General features: G+C 38.6%; 1 protein-coding gene across 1 annotated transcript in view; it reads right to left on the reverse strand.

Moving 5' to 3' along the window:
- Positions 1-52: 52 nt before the first annotated feature.
- The window catches only part of LOC110175106 (high affinity cationic amino acid transporter 1-like), a 36399-nt gene continuing 14360 nt past the window's right edge, over positions 53-22091 (reverse strand). The window contains 12 exon segments of the mRNA XM_020941221.2: positions 53-1849; positions 1919-2027; positions 2529-2680; positions 3876-4075; positions 4323-4425; positions 6660-6799; positions 10541-10763; positions 12083-12216; positions 13153-13327; positions 14577-14732; positions 16446-16463; positions 16466-16857. Of these exon segments, the coding sequence (XP_020796880.2) occupies positions 1677-1849; positions 1919-2027; positions 2529-2680; positions 3876-4075; positions 4323-4425; positions 6660-6799; positions 10541-10763; positions 12083-12216; positions 13153-13327; positions 14577-14732; positions 16446-16463; positions 16466-16814 (1932 nt within the window). The 5' untranslated portion in view covers positions 16815-16857 and the 3' untranslated portion in view covers positions 53-1676.

The raw sequence follows: 22091 nt of genomic DNA on the forward strand, positions 1-22091 counted from the left end.
ACCATTTACTTGGGTCTGTTGAATCACAAGAGACAAGACCTGAACAACTGAACATGTCGCAAAAGCTTTATTTACAATGACATTTACATCAACAGAAACAAGCCGACAAGTGGGCCTTCTCGTTAGAAATCCAATAGGAAGCACAATATATTCAAAATAAACAAAATAGAGGCGGATTTTCAACTGGGTTTGTTGTAATTCATTTTAAAAATGTTGTCAAACATCATTTTTGAATGTTAAGGTACAATAATTGTGAATATTGGGTCCCATAATCAAATCAATAGAGACACATTTTTACAAGTAAAAATGAAAGCTTCAGTAACAGCACAAATTCAGTAACAAACTCTAAAAACAACAAACTGCACTGACATATTCTATAGGCTTCACTGCAGTCCCAACTTTAAATGGGACGACAACAAGGAACAGTTTACTCGCCCCTGCAGGTGTGTGTCTGAATCTGAGTGAGTCTGAATTTACATGTTCACATCAAATCATCTTGTCACTAAGCAAAAAACTAAATGTATTTACAGGAAGCTGCAGATGTGCAAAAAAGAAACATTTCATCAGATCTTTTTTACAAGGCTAAAAACGTAAGATTTAATCTGCATTTACATGAATAATGCATTACTCTAGACTGGCTCTGTTTATTCTAGTTATGAGTGTTTCTGTTGTTTCCATCTATTGTTTCATCCTAATAAGAAAATGAGTGAATACAATCGTACCTTGGCAAAGCAAACGCAATGGCATTAATAATAAAGCAGCATATCTACAAACAATACATAACAGACATGACAGCGTATTGTTTCATATTTACACACTCCACCAGGTGACGACGGATATGTTCTCATTCTGCTTTAGGCACTTGACACTTGAACAAAGGTTTTGTGTAGAATAGCAGCTCAATTTCTTTGGTTTAAAATGTTTCAATATGTCAGTAAATCTGCATGGAAGACAAAGTGATCAGGTCCTACATTCTGTGTTCGAGCTTTTTCAGAGCTCAACTGTGAAAGTCCAATCTCAGCATGATCTGCTCATGTTTCACCGAGAGCATGTGTCTGTACATCAGTACTGTACATCTTTAGGAGTTCTATTTTGTTACTATTAGTTTTTATATAATAGTTTTACAGTTTTGTAAAATATTTGACTAGTAACAATGAAGACAAGCTGCCATTTTGTTAGTTAACAGTGACCCGATGTTTGGGACGTTAATGTAGTGTTAGGTATCCTCACATCAGTAATACGAGCTCAAATGTAGGCTACCTGAAGTAAACAAACTGCGTAACGGATGTACACTCTCCTACGAGAATGACCAGAAAAATACTCTTGGATACAGAACCTCACAGCAGATAAAATTTAAATATTTTTAAATAAGGCTTTAGAAACAACTAAAACCTAAATACATGGACCAAATACAAAGACACTCAAGACAGTCGTGGGTAATGAATTCAAAACAACTTTTCACAATAAATATAAGAAACACAGGTTTTATAAAAAGTGTGCTTTTGCTCATAGTCCAATTAGGAAAAAGTGCAAAAAATAAATTTAATGCTATAGGTATGAGAGGAACATTCAAGTGTGTTTTAAATAATTATTTTTAGTAGCCCTTTTTTTTTTTTAAAAAACATCTTTACCGATATTTGTTCATAGAAACTGTGTGTGACGTTATTTCTGCTTGATTATGACTCTTCATCGTCCTCTCCGATGCCATTGGGGATGTCATGCAGGAAAGCTTCTTTCTCTGTGGACATGGGCTCTCCTGTTATTGCACTGGACAGTCCACATGAGTCTGACTTGGACAGAGCTGCTTCGGTGCTGTTCCGAAGGCCATAGCCAAAGTAGATGACTAAACCTGGAAGGAAAGTACAAGTATGACCTCGAGAGCCCATTCTGTTTGGTGAAGTAACTTGAAGTGTCTTACCAATGGCCATCCATATGGCAAAGCGTATCCACGTGCCTTTGTCTAGCTGCATCATGAGGTACACGTTAATGAACATGCTGGTGACTGGCACAAGAGGCAGTAAAGGCACCTGGGAGAAGAAACAAGACAATGTAAGTCAATGGGAGCCAGGAAGCGCCCTCATGCTCTTCAGCAGCAGCAAGCTAAAAACAAACACATGTCTGTGGATTAGAGTGTGCACAGAGAGCCTGGGGATGTCCACTCCACTAATGTTGCTCAACAAGATGGATTCTCGTGATATCTGTGAGTTCACAAACTCACAAGAATCCATCTTGAGGTGCGCCTGCTGTACGGTTTAAATTTGCCCTCACAGTGGTCGGCAGATAGACAGAGCTTCTGTGGCAACATGACGACAACCCCGAGCACCAGGCCTACAGCTAATCTTTTAAGCCTTATTTGTTTTATTTTTAAACAAAATCCAGGTTTGGATATTGTTACACCCATTCATTAATTAAATTAACAGGGATAATGCACATGAATAAACATTAGCCACCAAGCTAATTTACATGTGCAGTCCCTGGACAGGAAACAAATAAAGTACAACACACACGGGAGATTGTCTTTTCTTTACCTTGAAAGCCACTTTTACTTTGCTCTGTGGCTGCCTCCAGACGATTAAAGTGATGATGAGGCAGATGACGAAGATGATACAGAGGAGAGCCAAAGACCAGTGAGCTACTCCTCCTTGGACCGCCACAATCCCAAAGATACACACCAATACGCCTGCAGGGGGCGCAAGACAACAACGTTAGAGTAGAGCGGAAAAACAAAACTAAAATGAAAACTTAAAGTGTCACTACCATTTATTATAGTCATTATTATAATTATTATGTAAAACATTTTATATTCTCTATTCTACATTTTTTATTTTGATTATTATTTTTGTAGAAGGCAGGTCTCCAGTCGAGTGTGTATACAGATTTTAGTCCCCTCAATGTTTTAAATACTCCACGACACAACTAACTTCCACTAGTCCCACTTGTGTTTTGGCTATAAACCATGTTGTATAGAAGGGCTGCACAAATTTTGGAAAAAAAAAAAAAACTTAAATGGTGATTTTTGATTGCTGTAAAAAAAAAAAAAAGAATCACGATTTTTTTCCTCATATTTATAGAGCTTGATTTCATCTTTTTAAAAACATACACGTGAACTTCGGGCATAAACGGAAGGGTGTTAGGGTCACTACAGTTTTTATTTCGAGTTGATAGGACCAATAATTCTGTAGAAATTCACATGTAAAGTTTGGAATGAGTTTGTAAAATATATTAAAGCTAAAAGCACAATGTCCATAATGTTCATGAGCTAAACGACCATTGTGTACTTTCCGGAACTTGGATTAGAAAGAGAAATAGAGGAGAAAGAAAGGAGAAAAGGTGAGGAGCGGCGGATGGATCAGAGAGAAGGACAGAGGGAGGGGGAAGCGGACTTTTAATCAAACTGTGCAGACTTTAGTCAAAACTTGTGAACACGTTAAGAGACAAAAGGAAACGCTGTGGCTCAGGTGTGTAAATCCTCGTCAGCACCACGCGCTTTTACCACCACATGATTGGCTGCTGATTAACTGGGCCTGCCTTATCTTTGAGATCAACCAAAGTAGAGATCACAATCTGTCAATCTTTTGATTTTTGGCACAGCCTTGGTTCAGTGTCCACATTGTAACACTCCTGGATTGTTAACATTTAAGAGAAGACTGAAATATGAACTGATAAAAAATACAAGAAGCCCTACACTTTTGTTTATAGAAGTTTAAACTACCATCTAAATAAATGAACCCTTAGCAACTTGATAAATTGAAATTACAGTTTCAATTGCAATATATTAAACGGATTATGTAGGATTTGCCATTAAATTAAACTGAAAATAACTAATCATGTATCCATCCAGATTGTACAGTGCATGCTTGTGTTGTGGCGCTGACCTAGCAAACTGGTGCTGATGTTGACCACAGATCCGGACTGGCGCGAGGGCTCGTGGTTCGGAGGAGAGAGGAGGTTCTTGAGCGTGAGGCCGTCGTCAGGCAACATGTCCGCCAAGCCCTCCGACACAGACTCCGCCCCGTCCGCCTCCTCCTGCGTGTTGGCCATCTCGTAAGCCAAACTGGGCTGCTCGGGCTGGTACCTGCGTCACATACAACATATGGAAATGGAGTTTTACTGGAATACGGATAGAGTTTATCAGTTCGGAAATGAGCTGGTCATGGCAGAATAGGCCGCAAATCTAAATCAAATGTCTGGATACTTCTAAACTTTGGAGGAATACATTTGATCTGTGTGTGCATGTGTGTGTGTGTGAGAAATTTGTGAGTTTAATATGATAAAAGGTGATAAAAAATGATGATAAGCTGAAAAACTGTAGCTTCAGATACCTGAGCACCAGCACACAGGCAGCCACCAGTGTGTAGGCCAGCAGAGTGCCAATGGACATCAGGTCCACCAGGTCCTTCAGGTCAAACAGGAAAGCCATCACCGCTGCAGAGAACGAAGACATTTTTTATTTAAAGAACATTTTACCACCTGCAATATTTTAATAATAATAATAATGCATTAGTCTTATACAGTGTTTTTCCAGATGCTCAAAGTCCCTTTACTAAGCCACAGCTGCCCATCAAGTCGCTTAAAAAGTCCAGGTTTATGCTGAAATCCTGATCTGAAACTAGCTCCATCTCCAGTGCTCCATGGGCAGAAGAGGCTGACTGCAGTGCCCCTCACAACAGCCACATTTACAAGATCCTTTTAATGAAATGATGACCATAGGCTTTTATATGATCTGTGCTTTTTTTGATGAGTGCAGCGTCCACAGACAAATATGTCCAGTGTGTGGGAACACTGGTGGTAAAAGTGACTTTAGAACAGTGACTTTTGAATAAGTGACAAGTGATCTAACACTGTTATGCTGAAACTTTGGTCCTGACCAGGTTTGTGCGCAGGTGCTTGTTACTGTGGAAACTCAGCGCCAACTCTGGTTAGTCACTTTGGTGGAACAGAACTGAAGATTTCACAAGCCTGAATTGCCGAAATAAGCCAGGCTTTTGCTTTAGCTCACTTCATGTTATACCCCTAATAAAAGAGCTGGACCGTGCCTCAACCTCCTCTTCCTCCTCTTCAGCAGACCACAGCTCACCTCAAACACACCTCAAATTACCCACTTATACAGGTCTACCACAACTTCTCTGAGCCTGTGTCTCCTGTTTGTCTTTCAGCATGAAGACATCACCGTCTACAGATCATCTACCCAAACACCACATCTATCCATATCATCCATTAATAAATATCTTCACTGAATACTCTTGTGGTGGTGTGGTCTTTTCTAGTGGAATAACAATAATAACAACATTGACAACAACGATAAACCTTCTACCATCCTCCTTCCACACGGGGGCACTGTTCGGCCTCATCTTGAGCTACCTACCAGACAACAGCCCAGCCACCATGGTAGCGATGATGGGGGTCTTCCTCTCGCTGACCCGGGACAGGAGCGAGAAGAGCAGGCCGTCACGAGCCATAGCAAAGATAATGCGAGGCAGAGGAAACATGGAGCCAAGGAGGCTGAGCCGCACAGGAAGGAGGAGGCAGACATTTACATAGACTGAAATATGTCATCAGCTCTGGGCTCACAGGGACCCAGCAGCACTCACACATGCTCCATAACCGAGCAAGGGGAGGGAACCCATTGGACTCTGGTCTACTCTGTTGCAAAGTTCTTCAAAGCTTCTAACAACTATAATATGACACACCAAAGAAGCGGAGGACATATATTACGCAAAATTTACTTGAGGCTATAATGCTGTTACCTCCTCAAAAACAGATCTGGAGTTGAGTTTTGTTTCATTCACACATGTTTAAGTATCCTTTTTTATTAGTCTGCCTACAGCTCCAAAGTTCAAAAGCTGCGTTCTACCTTACGATGTCATGAAGTTGTAGTTTTCCAAGTTAACATCTACCTTTTACCAGCGGCAAAGTTAGCAATTTGGGCGCCCTAGGGGAACTTGAGTTTGAGTTTGGGGCCCTCATTATAGTGCATAATTTTTCTTTTCTTTTTTTAAAAAAAATCTTATATATATATTTATTGTCTGTTTTTCCCCATTGTTTTTGAGACATGCGCATCTCCATTTATTTAAATTATGGTGGATTGGAATTGGATTGGTTTATTAGTTAGTTAGCCGACTAGATAAACACAATTGAAAGTAGTTTTATTGTTTTACATTTTTGTTTACATCCATTAGATATGATTATTATCTGCCTTTTACCTTAAGGTCAGTGGAGATGGGCAATTCCAGGGTGAAAATTATCTATTCTATTGAAGTTATATGGCATTTTTTCTGTATTACCACATGACATCACAAGGTGGAACAGTGTTTTCAGTTTGAGAGAAGAACCTAAAGCCTAAATATGCAGGATTTCTGTGTTAAATATGTGATAATGAAACAAAACACAACTCCAACTACGTTTGTGATGAGAAAAACATTATAACATCAGAAAATGGCGTAATATGAGCCCTTTAATTCAGGTTGTGTCTCCTCAGTTTCGCTATTCACTATTTGTTTTTTTTTGCTTGTATTACTATTCTCTTATCGCTCGCAACAGAATAGACCGTGACTGGCCTATTGCAGAAGTGTGAGAAGAGTGCTCAGTCCCTGTGCTCCAGCAGAGGTCCAGGGCGCAGAGGGCTCCCTGTGTGTTAGTGTTGGAGAACCCAGCCTCACCTGCCACCACACCAGAGGCCACTGTGGCTGTTAGGGGGGTTTTGGTTCGTGAGCTGATTTTAGCCAGACATTTGAAGAGCAGGCCATCCTCTGCCATGGCCCAGATCACACGGGGCATTGGGAACATTGAGCCTAGTAGACTAATGAGGGAGAAACAGACACAACCACATGCAATTAGTACATTATAATCTTTATGGTGTCGGTTTTGAAGAATAAGATTGTATTTAGGCCTGTCACGACAATTACTATATAATTATATTCTGTTAATTGGACAAAAATTTAAAATTTCGCAGTTCATGGAAGCTGCTTCTTCCATTCTGGTCAGATTGTTGGTGGACATAGCTTATATTTGCCTGAAACTGAAATTGAAACTACTCTGAAATTAACAGACCTACTTGTTTACGGTTTGTTAGCTAGATTTACTAAACTGCACTAAGTGGGGACTGTGCCAGAGTCAGAAGCTACGTTCAGACTGCAGCCTGAAGTGACCCAAATCCGATTTTTTCGACCCTATGCGACCTTTATCTGATCGTTTAATGACACAGATCTGATTTTTCCAAATGCAACCCAGGCCACTTGGATAATATGTGCTCCTAAAACCGATACATATCCAATCTTTTGACACGCGACTTCAGTCTGAACAGCCAGGTCGCATTCATTCCACCTACACGTCAGGCTCGGAGTCTAGTCAATTGAGGGAAAGCGAGGTTTGCAAGTTATTTAATATTTGGGGGGGGGGGGTTCGCTGGATTCAGGCCAAATTGGAGGGGTCTTATCAGAATCGGGCGGTTTTTGAAATGATTGCCAAAGAAATGTCCAAGCACGGCTACAGGTGGTCTTGACTCCAATGTCAACAAAAAATAAAGAGCCTGAGAGCCAAATACAAGGAGGATAAAGACTCAAACAAACGGAGCGGCCATGGACGTGTAACCTGTCCATTTTGCAAAGAACTGGACCGTATTTTGGAAGAGAAGCCCAGCGTTTAGGCGACTTCTGTTGTCGTCTCCTCCAGTGAACATGCGGGACACCTTTGGGGCGTTTAAAGTTCACACTGGAGATCACATACAAGTCGTGTTTAATTGGAAATATGAACGACCTCGCAAAAAAATCGGATTTCACAAAAAATCCAAATTGAGCTTTAAGCCCTGCAGTCTGCATGATCATCAGCATACTATTGCATCTTTTGATTTAGGTCTGAGGATGGAGTTTGTAAACAGGAGAGAGATGATGTCTGAGCCCTCCATTTCTGTTCAAAGACGCGCTGTCTTTCTTTTCTTTCCAAACAAAAGTCTGAATTTAACTCCCCTCTCAAACCACTTATTTTCCCTGGATTGAATTCCTCCTTTGCTATGGATCCTACCTGGACGACTGAGGCAGAACATGAAGATAACTACTATACTTATCATTTTCTTTGCAATAATGGGAAGATTTTAGTTGTTTTAGTTGTAATACTATAAGATTTGAGTTGTACAGGGTCGAATAAGTAACTTCTAAGACGAATTATCAGTTCATTCTGTTATTTGATTGTGCAGCTTATGTGTTTAAATGATACTTTCTACTTAAAAATGGTTTACTGGCTTCTTTTTTCATTTAGTGGCAATATTTTACCATTTATCGTTTTGTATCTCTGTAGCGATATATCAAGCTTCAAAATTTGTTATCGTGACAGGCCTAATTGTTCTACTGAAGGAAACCCAATGGTAAAAAAAAAAATATTAAAAGAAGAGCTAAAAAAATACATCGTGTAGGTGTTTAAAGGTGCATTTTGTAACTTTTCTGGTGGAGGGTCTAAAATGTTTCACAGTATGGCATTAAACCTTTCTATCTTCATGGAGACCAAACCAGACCAAGTTACAGGTCAGATCTGTGGAGAGGCGACCCCACTCACAGTCAGAATGTCTGTTTTTCTAGGTGTTTTTGATCTATAAAACCATCTGTAATTGAATAAATGTAAGGTAAAGCTGTTTAATGTCACACTGTGGAACATTCCAAGCAGAGCAATGACATATCCATAGAAACAAGCAGGTGATGGACCCCCAATCAAAAAGTTACATAGTGCACCTTTAAGGAAATGAACGGAAAAAAAACCCCAAACATTTTATAAATTTTACAAAAATCACAAACATCCTTGCATGTAATTTAACAATTAGTTGTAGCATACAGTATCTGATAAAGTACTTTATTTTCATCATTACTGTTATTATCACAAACGTTAATGCAATGTTTAGATTATAAAATATAGTTGAGATAATTAGAGAATGACCGATGTTTAGAATCCAGAGCGACTGAAGGCCGATAAGCTCTGCCGATATTTTTGGGCCAATATGTAAGGGCTATAATTGATTACTTTCCCGAAATTACGTAATAAAAATTTAGTACAAACTCAGCCACAGCCCTTTTTTAACCACAAACCTACAAGAGAGTAGTGTGGACATCTTTTGTGCAGTTATTTCCTTGCATTAAAGTGTTAAATAAAGCTTTGTGTGTGCTCTTTAGGCAGCAGAAATAAAACTAAAACTAAATATGTGTAAAAAAAAAAAAAATGTGCTGGAGATTTAAGGGAGATAGACGATATGCTAAGAAGTGCAAATATCGGCCCTGATATTGGCCCATCGATATATCGGTCAAGCTTCAGATTCATTAGTTGGTATATTTTGTTAACTTGCTAAATCAAAGAATCACTTATGGTGCGTTCGAGGCAAATGGTAACTGGGATGTTTTCTACCTCCGACATGAATAAAATGTCCTGGATCACTTCAAACTTTTAATTCCCGCTTGTGAACTCAGAAACGGACAGAGGAGTCGCACTTCACATACGAGTTAAAGGTGCATTGTGTAACTTTTCTGGTGGAGGGTCTGTCACCTGGAATGCTCCACAGTGTGACATTAAACAGCTCCACCTTGCATTTATTCAATTACAGTGGTTTTATTGCTCAAAAATACTTTGAAAAACAGGCATTCTGAGTGTGATCGGGGTCGCCTCTCCACAGATCTGACCTGTAACTTGGTCTGGTTTGGGCTCCGTGAAGACAGAAAGGTTTAGTACCATACTGTGCAACATTCCAGACAACGCAATAACATTTCCGTGGAGAAAAGCCTTTGACAGACTCCATTTTCCAACAGTAAAGTTACACAATGCACCTTTAAATTATTGGATCTGAGGTTAGTCACCACATAAGGCTGTGCAATTAATTGAATTTTAATCACTATTTTCGATTTGTGTGTCAAACGTTCTCCAAACTCATATAATCGAGTTGAAACGCTTAAAGCTTAAAGTTTATTTTGGAATATTTTTAAATAAATAAGTATATTCATTTAAATGTTTATATATAGAGATTGTAGAACAGCTGGATATATAGTTTATTTTGGATATATTTATGATTTTCTCTAAATTATTTCATGTTCAAAGGGTATTTTATTCATTTTATGTTTTATAAATCGCAAAACTGCTCTAAGATGCATATTTTTAGCCTATATTTATTTTCAATTTGATAGTTTTGCGGAAATTATCAATAACAAAGTGAAATGCTGAAGAAATGCATAGATAATAGTTTGAATTATCGTGATTTCAGTATTGACCAGAATAATCGTGATAATGATTTTTTTCATAATCGAGCAGCCCAACCGCCACATAAACGATGTAACAGTTTGCCATTTACATATCGACAATATTCTGCTTATCAGAGACATTTGCATCATGTTTGCATCATTTTGTTAACCTTGGTTTAGCATTAACCATGTTTCAAGTCACAACTCGTAATATTTAAGTGGAAATAACCCGTCTCCCATTTGCCTGGAGCGCACCATTAGTATAATTTTGCCCAGCAGTCCATGAGTCTGAGTCTGTTCCCCTCATGCCGGGTCGTGTAACAGATGCTTACCTGGTGGAGAGCGCGCACAGAGAGCCGATGGCCACAGCGTACGTCGCCCCCTCCCAGCCCACATACTTGAAGGCGACGGGCAGAGGGCTGTTCTTGTCCAGCAAGTAGTACGGCATCATCACGGTGAGGGCCGCCGACACGCCAAAGTACGCCACGAAGCAGATGAGGAGAGACGCCACGATGCCGATGGGAATGGCCCTCTGAGGGTTCTTCACCTCCTCCCCTACACGGCAACAGACAGGGATCATATTACAGAATAAATTATACTCATTTTAGGTTATTTGGATACTCAGTGTTTTAATTGAATTAAGTCTAATGTTTTGAAATTCTCAGTGAACAGCTTGTGTATTTTTAATAAAGAGGTCTTTAGACATGTGGCTCTGACTATGAAGGAATATATTTAATTTTCATTAAAGCAGCACCGTGTGGCATATCTGAATCATTCCATGGAAATAGAAAGTTAAAAATGTACTTTGAAACACTCTCCCTGCAGACAGATCAGAGAAAAGCAGGAGGAGCTCCTACAGGTCAAAACCCTAAAATAAATAAATACATCTACCTGCATTAACTTTCTGAGGATGAACATAAACACGAGACTTATAATCATTGTTCTTTAAGGTAAAAGGAGAAATTCAATTTGTCAACTGGACAGAAGTTTATTTTTTAATCAATTTATTTTTTGTCCACTTGACAAATTTAATTTCTCCTTTTACCATGGATTCTATTTGGACGACTGAGGGATTTTATACACCCTGCCCTTTAAGAAAACCCCCTCGATTCAAAAAAACAAAATGATCAAAATGACTTGGGCCTGGGGGCCAAATTTGGCCTGCAATAGAATTATATTTGGCCCGTGATCTCATTTCAAATATGTATTCGATCTGGCCCACTGGCTGCCGCACCAGTATGGCACATGCACTGCTAATACTACTACTACTACTACTACTACTACTACTACTACTACTTTGATGATTTTTGTATCTAAGAAGAGATGCCAAGTATTTGCATCTGCTTTGGACCCATGTGAATCAGAGTAAATCACAGTCTAGCAAACTGATCTTGGGTGAATGTTTTCTTTATGATTTTTGACTGTTAATAGTTGAAAGACTGGATTCATTGAAGCAAGTTGTTATTTTTGATTGGTTGTTGGCCTGTGGGAAAAAAAATAAAAGGAGTTCAAAAGCTACAGATATATAGTCTATAGAGGCATTACTTATTTAAAATTTTGTCATTATTTTATATTATGCTTGTTCTGGATTCAGTGTTTAAGCAAAAACTATTATTAACATTTATTTTAATAATATTGGTGAAATTTGTCAATAAATATTTAGTTTGGCCCATGACTTAGTCCCAGTTTTTAGTTTTGTCCCTCTGTGAATTTGAGTTTGACACCAATGATTTAAGACAAAGAGAATTGACTTGCATGACAGAAGTTACGTAATTGACATTGTTGTGGTACAACCGTTTTAAACTAGTCAAAGCAAGAATCAGAGTTTGAATTCAAGTCTGAACAGGAAATGCAGAAGCAGCATTCCAGTTTACCTGTGGTGGCGATGCAGTCAAAGCCCACAAAGGCGTAGAAGCAGGTGGCAGCTCCAGACAACACTCCCTGTAGACCGAAAGGCATGAAGCCCCCCTGACCCAGGTTCTCCACTGTGGGCAACACACTGGAAATACTGCACACACACACAGACACACACACACACACACACACACACAGACACAGACACACACACAGACACACACACACAGACACACACAAACACCAAAGTTACAACAAAGTTACTCGTGGAGACTTTTGCATTCACTTTTTAATGTGTGCAGTCATTTTGAATGTTAAATCCAGTGTTTGCTGCCCTCTGCTGGAAACACTAGAGACTGAAACATGAATATTGGAGTAAGGCTGTGCAATTAATTGAATTTTGATTGCGATTTGTGTGTCAAACAATCTCCAAACTCATCTAATCGAGTTGAAATGAAAGCTTTATAACGTTTATTTTGGAATATTTTTTATATAAATAAGTATATTTATTTTATTTTTTACATATAGAGATTGTAGAACAGCTGGATATATAGTTTATTTTGGATACATTTATGTGTTTCTATGCTTTATTTAATGTTCAAAGTATATTTTATTCATTTTATGTTTATACATAGCAAAACTGCTCTAAGATTTTAATTTGTAGCCTGTATTTATTTTCTATTTAAAAGTTTTGCATACATTATCAATAACAAAGTGTTTTTTTTAGAGAGAAATGCTGAATAAGTGCATCATGTAACTAAAAAATAGTCGTTTGAATAATCGTGGTTTCAATATTGATCAAAATAATTGTGATAATGATTTTTTCCATAATCGAGCAGCCCGATATTAGCAGCCTCATGTTTATTGGCACATAAGTGGAGGAAACATTTGAATCGTGTGAATTTGAAGCTCACATGATCAATTTTGTGTAATATAGGACCTTTAATTACATCAGACATGTGGTAAAAACATCAGCATTTTTACTGCCATGAATTTGACAGTAAGAAAACTCCTTGAATGCATGACACAGTACTTTGGCTGAGGTACTTTTAGATCATAGTGTGTACGAGGAGACTGCAGATGGACTTACTTTGAGCTGAAGTTGTGGCTGGTCCCGTTGAGGATTTCTTCTGGGTTGATCCTCCAATTTTTCAGGTCTCCTTTGACCAGGCCTGAGATGACCACGAACAGCAGCACCAGCACGTTGATACAGGTGAACACTTTGTTGACCAAGGCCGACTCCTTCACTCCGAACGCAAGCAGCCCTGTAGAGTCAAGTCAAGAGTAAGATCAAATGTGTGTTAGGGTTTCACAACACCTACAATATCACACAACCTCTTGGTTTTCAAATAGTGTGACCAGAATTGCGAAATATGGTTATGTTTTGCACTGCTTTGCAACCTGCTCTTCTCATTTGAGATCTCTCTTTATGATATTTTCACAATATACATCTCACGGTACGATATTTATTGCAAAATTTTGAGGAGCCAAGACTGTTAACATGCTTCTTGTTCCTCTTAAAATGCCTTGACAAGACTTACTCCAAAGAACTAGCACTTAAAAATGTTAGAACTGTTATTTCTTCTTGTAGTTTGCTCTGAAATGGAGCAAAGGATCATGGTCTATGTAGTTCTCCCTGTCTTTTTTTTTTTAGCTATTGCTGCACCATAACTCTTAATTTAAGCAAAGAGACTTGTAATTTGATATATTGTGATGGTCCACGATATTATTGTGAGAACTTTGACAATATGATATCACAATATTTTGGTTATTGTTACATCCATACTATTAACAGTTCTGTTAGCTCTACAAAATATCGTGAAAATATCATATTGTATGGTATCAATTTGGATATTGTTACATCCCTTAATCGTTAGCCTACCCACCATATCGTGAGCTACATATAAATATCGTACGGTGAGGTTCATACGTGACGATATTGTACGGTGAGACTTGGATATCCTTACATCCCTAGTAAAAACATTTCCACAAGTTTAGTGCCATATTGTGGAACATAAAAACAGGCAAAAATAACATTACAGAGAGTCAGGTGGATGGTCCTCAAGCAAAAAGTTACACAGTATACCTTTAAATCAAGATTATGCTATATATTGTGCAAAAAGAAGCTGTGTCAATCTCTTTTCTTTGCTTTTCTCCATGGACATGTTATTGCTTTGTCTGTAATGTTTCACAGTACGGCATTAACCCTTTCTATCTTCACAGAGACCAAACCAGACCAAGTTACAGCTCAAATCTGTGAATAGGCAGCCAGAATGCCTGTTTTTCTAGGTATTTTTGAGCTGTAAAATGACTTATAATAGAATAAATGTAAGGTAGAGCCGTTTAATGTCATACTGTGGGACATTCCAGGCAGGGCAATGACATCTCCATAGAAACAAGCAGGTGACGGACGCTCCACCTTTAAGATAAGTTGCGATCTCTTTAATTTGTTACCGGATTATGAAACATTTAGCTCAGAATCTTATGCTGTTGTGTAAAGTGTAAAGTTTTGACCTGTTAACGTGAGGATGATGACGACCGCGAACATGTCTGGATATTCTGCCAACCCCGGGGCGTTTATGCTCATGTGCTGTCTGCAGAACGTCTCGATGTGATGTCCAATCAGCTCATCGAACGTGGCGCTCCAGGCCCTCGCCACGCTCGAGGTGCCTGCGAGGAAGAGGAAGAACAGAGTCAAGAAAGAAGAGGAAGAAACAACAGAATAAAACAGAATAATCTGGGGTGGGAGCACTCTTCGGATGAGTTGTACATCTTTTATTTATTATTTTATTTGGTTATGTTACGTTCTCTTATGTTTTGTTGCTGTTGATTTGCTATTATGTTTCTTATTTTTATTTTTGTCAGATGTACTCCCCCAAGTATGAAAAGCAAGGAAAAGAAAAACATTAATAAAACATTTTAAAATTTTGAAAAATAGTCAACAAAGAGGGAAGAGATATTACACCAGGTCAGGACAGGTGAGGATTTCTTTCTGTGGGAATATGGGGAGCATTTTTTTCTTTTTGTAAATATTGAAGTTTTCCCATTTTATAAACCTGAAAATGCCAAAGCTGTACTCAAAAGTAAAAAATACTACACAAAGTACTAATTACTTTTTATCTCAAACACAAATTTAGACACCTTTTAGTTCACACAAAAGCCCTAAGGCAGGATTATCGCCAAAAATGATTCTAAATAGAAAATGTTGTTAAAAAAGATAAACTACAAGAAAACATACTACAATAGAAATAATTAAAAAACTTTTTTGTATCTATTTTTCCCATTATTGAAGTGTATTTATAGTTTACAAAATGGCAGACGATGAAGTAACTCTCTGACAATATTTTCAGTAATAGTAGGGCTAATAACTAAAATTTTTGGGTCTGTCACCTGCTTGTTTCCATGGAGATGTCATTGGCTCTGCCTGGAATGTTCCACAGTATGACATTAGACAGCTCTACCTCACATTTATTCCATTACAAGTGGTTTTATAGCACAAAAATACCTAGAAAAACAGATCAGAGCTGTACCTTGGTCTGGTTTGGTCTCCATGGAGATAGAAAGGTTTAATGCCATACTGTGAAACATTCCAGACAAAGCAATAACATCTACATAGAGAAAACTAATTGACGGGCCCTCCACCAGAAAAGATACACAATGCACCTTTAATTAAAGCTTACAGAGTCATTGCAATTAATCAACTACTGAAATAATTGCCAACGATTAAAGTAATGTATTAATAGTTATTTGGACAAAACACAGGCTCCGAAATCCATCATGTGCTGAGAGAAGTTAGAGAAGATATATATTTTGTTCTGAATGATACAAGAATTTTGGAGAGGTGACGTCTTCCATATTTAAGAGACAAATGACCAGCTGAGATCGAATCATCTAAAAAAAAGTTTTTTCGCGCTGTACGGTTCGGTTCTAGTCCCTTCTGGATTCGAACGAAAATATACACTGCAAAAAGCAAAGTCTAGAAAAGTTAAAATGACTTAAATTAAGAGTATTTTACTTTATTTGAGTAGATTCAACTTGTTAAGTCAAATAATCCACCAATGAATTAAGTGATTTTCTCAATTCAAGCAACATTCGATCGATTTTGTTTCTTATTTTAAGTCCAAAAAGTTGTTGTTTTTCTTATCTTAAGCGTAGCACGATGTATTTTCATATTTTAAGCACAAAAGTGAAAGAGAAAAGTGAAGTGAAATGTACTAAAATCATGATAAAACTTTCTTAATTCAAGTATCTTGTGTTAAAACTTCTTCCCAGTCCTTCAAAATAAAGGATAAATGAAAGCATGAACGAATCTTAACTTGGTTGGATTATAGATTTTGCCGTGTAGAAAGGACGGCAGGTGTGATAATGTTTTCAGTGTCTTACCGATCACGTAGGAGAGATGAGGTTCCAGCCGGTGATGAAGGCCCACAACTCGCCCACCGTCACGTAGCTGTACAGGTACGCCGAGCCCGTTTTGGGGACTCTCGCTCCGAACTCTGCGTAGCAAAGTCCGGCCAGCACGGAGGCCAGGGCGGCGATGAGGAAGGACAAAACGATGGCAGGTCCGGAGCTGTCCCTGGCCACTGCACCTGCCAACACGTACACCCCCGCCCCCAGGGTACTGCCCACGCCCAGCGCCACCAAGTCGAACGTGTTGAGGCATCGCGAGAGCCGCGACTCCTCGGTGTTACAGTCCACGACCTTCACGCGCAGCAGCTGCTTCCCGATGCCCTTCAGGGTTGCCAGAATCATCCTGGCTCTCCTCCTGGTGCAAAGAGCGATGCAGAGAAGTTACCTGAGGGCAAGAAGAGAAAACAATGCTATTATATTTAAAAAGGTCCTGTATTACTGTATTTTCCGCACTATAGGGCACGCTCATAAGCCTCCAACCCCATCAAAAAACGACTGCGCGCCCCACAATCCAGAGCGCCCTATACACGAATCCACCCGGGTGTCCCAGCACGACTTCAGTAAACTACAAAGCCGCACCACCCGCAGCGCACGCAAACACACACGGAGCAGACAGCGACCGCACAGCGAAAAACACCCACAGACTCACTCATCACTCCACGCCGACGAGGAACGGAACGGAGGAACGAACCGAAAAAGCGAGCGCAATGTGCCACTTCTAGTCACAACTGAACAACTGAGTCACTGCGAACACGCCGACAATCCAGCGGTCCCAGACAGCACCCTCCCTACACGCCACAACTGAACAAAGCCCAGAGTCACCGTGAACGCGCCAAACAAAGTCCAACTGACCCATCCAACTGTTGTGTTTTGTTAAAAGTCCGGTGCAGTTTATTTGTGAAAAAAGTTCAAAAATAGACCACTCTTATAATCCAGAGCGCCCTATAGTGCGGAAAATACAGTACACAAAATTACAGGTATGCTACTGAGTTGTCTTCATGGAGATGTTATTGCTTTGCCTTGGATGTTCCTTTGTGTGACATTAAACATTTCCATCTAGCATTTATTCATTATGAGCGTTTCTACTGCTCAAAAATACAATAATTCCTTCTGTGAATAGGGATGACTCTCCACAGATCTGAGTTGTAATGTAGTGTAGTGCTGTGACCTACTTGTTTACCTCATGATGCATGGGTTTAATCTATACTGTGGAACATTCTAGACGAAGCAATAACATTTCCATGGAGACAAGCAGTGTTGGGGAAGTTATTTTAAAGAAGTAGTGTTTGCTCGTTACTCGTTACTTCTTTAAAAACTAATCCCTTACTTTACTTAGTTACCCTCTATGGTAAGTAACTTTTTACATTACTCCTTACTTTGGGAACTTTTTGGTGGTAAACTCCATCTAAGGTTAAATACCGGCACGAGACCGACAGCAGACAAGTATTGTAAAGGAAAGCTGAAAAGAACTTTGAAGAGAAATTGAAACCGTTAAGAGGTAAACAGGTGGAGTCTGCTCAAAGTGCCAAGGGGATTTAACTCGGCGAGTGAGGGACGGTCGCTGGGTGTGGGAGGATCCTCTCGGGGGACTTCTCCCCAGGTGTTGCTGGCCCTCGCGGAGCGCAATTCCTCCGAGATGAAGGAAAAGCAGGTAGCAGACCCTCCACTAGAAATGTTACTAGGGATGTAACAATAACCGGAATATCGTGATATCGTATCGTCAAAGTTATCGTGGACCATCACAATATATCGAATTACAAGTCATCATCAGCCATCCTGTACGGTGTGGTCTGCTGGAGCAGCAGCATCACAGAGAGGGAGAGGAAGAAGCTGGACAAGGTCATCAAGAAGTCCAGCTCTGTCCTGGGCTGTTGTCTGGACTCAGTGCAGGAGGTGGGGGACAGGAGGGTCCTGACTAAGGTCATCGCTATGCTGGGCCATGAGTCTCACCCCCTGCAGGACGCTCTGTCTGCTCTGGAGAGCAGCTTCAGTGACAGACTGATTCACCCTCGCTGTGTGAAGGAGAGGTTTCGCAGGTCTTTCCTTCCTGCTGCTGTCAGACTTTACAATAAACACTGTTAACACTGAACATGTACCAGTCAATCATAACCATGTGCAATTATTTTTAAGTCTATTTTTAAATTATTTTTAAGCTATTATTTATTATCTGTGTTACCTTTTCCTGCTGTTCTGGAATAGTGCGTTGCAACACTGGAATTTCCCCACTGTGGGACTAATAAAGGCATATCTTATCTTATCTTATCTTGTCTCTTTGCTTAAAGTAAGAGTTATGGTGCAACAATCGCTAAAAAAGACAGAGTGCATTACATAGACCATGATCCTTTGCTCCAGTTCAGTGCAGACTGCATGAAGAAATAACAGTTCTAATCACTTTTAAGTCTTAGTTCTTTGGATTAAATCTTGTCAAGGCATTTTAAGAGGAAAAAGCAGCATATTAACCTCCACAAAATATCGCAATAAATATCGTACCGTGAGACTCGGATATTGTTACACCCCTAAATGTTACCTACTCGAAAACATACCTTGATATCTGTTTTGTTTCATTGAGTAATCCTGCATTGTTAGTCTGTCTAAATCTCTAAATCTGAAATGCTTTGTTCCACCCTGTAACGTTATGAAGCGGTATTATTCAAGTTAACTGCTCCCTTTTACGTTTTGCTGAGTAGAGATGAGAAAGTCCAGGGCTGCAATTATCAAAATGATTCTAGTGAAGGTGTATGGACTTTAAAAACACAGTGGAGCACTTTCTGTATTACCACATGACATCACAAGGTGGATCCCAGTCTAAATACGCAGGTTTTTGTGTTAAACACGTGTGAATGAAACAAAACACAACTCCAGGTATGTTTTTGATGAGGAAACAACATTATAACAACAGATTAGTGTGGGCTCTTTAAAGAAACTGAGGTGCACTTAAGTAAATACTTGGCTAAAAATATATTCAAGTACAAATACTGTTGTCAAAATTGTACTTAAAAGTAAAAGTTCTAGTTATTTTTTATTTCAAACACAATTTTAGGAGCCTTTTAGGACACACAAAAGCCCGGAGTGTTTCCAAATATACAATGTTGTGAAAAAAGATAAGCTAAGAAAGAAATAAACAGAACCTACAAGAAAAAAAAGAAATGAAACACTATCACAAGTTTGCATCAAAGAAGTGATGTATTCAACCCTCTACAGTTGAAATCTTGTTGTAGTTCAGGGAAATAACAGAAGGTTCCTCATTAGTACAAAGAAAAAGAATCCAGAACAACTAAAAATACTGAGTTCCAAAAATGACAATCATATTTTGAATTATCTTCTATAGACTAACATTTTGACAGACTTAAAGTAGGGATTATTATCTGGTTTCAGCTTTTTGACAATCTTAAACTGAAGATCTTTTTCATTAAATTACTATTTTTTTATTATCTCCATGCATTTCTCCACTAGGTCAATCACGATAACAAATTTTGAAGCAGGATATTTGGCCACAGAGAAAGAATGTGATAAGGAATAAAACTGAAACTACTTTAAATTTACCGTTTCTTTAAAAGGGCTGAGCTGCAATAAATAAATAAACAAATAGAAGAATGAACCAATAATTACCGATAGCAGTTATTTATTCTACTTTCTACAGCTAAAATTTTCTATTCGATATGATATAGTTCAAATCAATTCAGTACGGTTCAATAAAAATAAAGGCTAATTCGTTTGTGATCCTAAAAGTCTTTGTTAAGCCACTTCTTGCGCAAAGCTCATATGAAACACACCCATTTTAATCCTCAAACAGTGAAAATGTCAAATGTGTTTCATAAACAAGTTTCCTTCTTCTGAACAAGCAACAAAACTGTAGCTCTGTCACAAAAAAACTTTGTAAAATATACCACAAAATACTCTTGGCCCACAATATCAATCACATTAAACAATACGATATAAAGATATTTCAGTATTTTTGCACACCCCTAGTCTACTAATTATCGTGACAGGTCTAATCTCCACTATATTCACAAAATATTATAGCAATCCATGAGAAATGTAACTGCGAATGGACCATCTAATAACAATAAGTTAATAAAATAAATACATTTCACATGACACTCTGTGATATATCGCCAGTCCCAAAGCATTTTAGCAACGATATTTCCTCGTTAAACCCCCACTTGTGTAAAGTTATTACGAAATACATCTATTTTCATCATCAAAACGAGTTTCCTTCCACTGAATAAGCCACACAATTGTCATGCAGTCACAAAACAGAAAGCAAACTGCAGCTCAACAAAAGAAACAAACAAATATAAATAAATAAATAAGAAAGTATGAAAAATCTGACACTAATCGATACTGAAACTAGTAGAAAACTAGACTCATTTGAGCAGGTATTGATTAAAAAAAAAAGTCACATTCACAGGACAGAAATGAACCTTCCTGAACAGATTTTGAGCTGTATCAGAACAAGTATAAGAGCACAAAGACTAGTATACGCCCATGGACCACTATGGAAACTACCTGGCCTACTGAGGGATTAGATTAGATTAGATTAAATTGGATTAGATATAAAACCACAGGGTAACATAAAAGAAAGTACCAAGAGTTAATGCTGAAAATGGCATTCTAAAGTCTAAAGAAAGTAGGCCTGCTCAATAAAATTCATTATCACAATTATTTTGATCAATACTGAAATCACGATTATACAAACAATTATTTTTTAGTTACACAGTGCATTTATTCAGAATTTCTATATCTCTAATATAATAATAATAATAATAATAATATATAATCTCTAAAAAAACACTTTGTTATTGATAATTTAAGCAAAACTTTCAAATGCAACATATAAAACAAAATGAATAAATTAAAAAAGGCATAGAAAAACATAAAAGTATCCAAAATAAACTATATATCCAGCTGTTCTACAATCCCTGTATTTAAAAATAAAATAAATATACTTGATAAACTTTGTTAAGCTTTAATCGTTTCAACTCGATTATAAGAGTTTGGAGATCGTTTGACACACAAATCGAAATCGCGATGAAAATTCTGTTGATTGCACAGCCTTAAAAGAAAGTGTTTTTTCATCACTATTGATGTATTGGAATTTGGAATTGAGTATTGGGTTTTTTTGGCTATTGAAATTGAATTTGAAATGTTTATATCGCGACAACACTGCTACATATATTACTCAGCGTTCCTCAAGTTCACCAAAAAAAACAAAACAAAACAAAAAAGAAACACAGTGATATCAAATCTAGTACCTACCAATTCACTCAAATCAACTCTCCAAGTCAGTCTCTCTTCTCTTTCGTCTTCACTTCCAACACTCATCTATTGTTTATTGTGCTTGGACTGGGCTACACCACTCGGAGTTTGCGTGTGTGGGGGTGTGTGAGGGGCCGGTCCCACGTGTTCTCCCCGCCTCCAAGCAGACCATTCAGGTGTCCCCACACAAATAGCCCTGCTCGGCCCCCCAGCAGCTGTGGAGCCCGCCGGCCGGCCCCTCACCGCAGCACAGGTCACTTTCCACAACATCGTTAGAGAGATTGTTTGGGTGCTCCAAACGCACATCCGGCAGATCATGTGAAGTTACCAAATGTCCTCAGAAAGATACAACTTTTTATT

This window comes from Boleophthalmus pectinirostris, unplaced genomic scaffold, assembly GCF_026225935.1.
Source record: "Boleophthalmus pectinirostris isolate CB_2022bp ecotype Guang Dong unplaced genomic scaffold, ASM2622593v1 HiC_scaffold_9, whole genome shotgun sequence".
Classification (NCBI taxonomy): domain Eukaryota; kingdom Metazoa; phylum Chordata; class Actinopteri; order Gobiiformes; family Gobiidae; genus Boleophthalmus; species Boleophthalmus pectinirostris.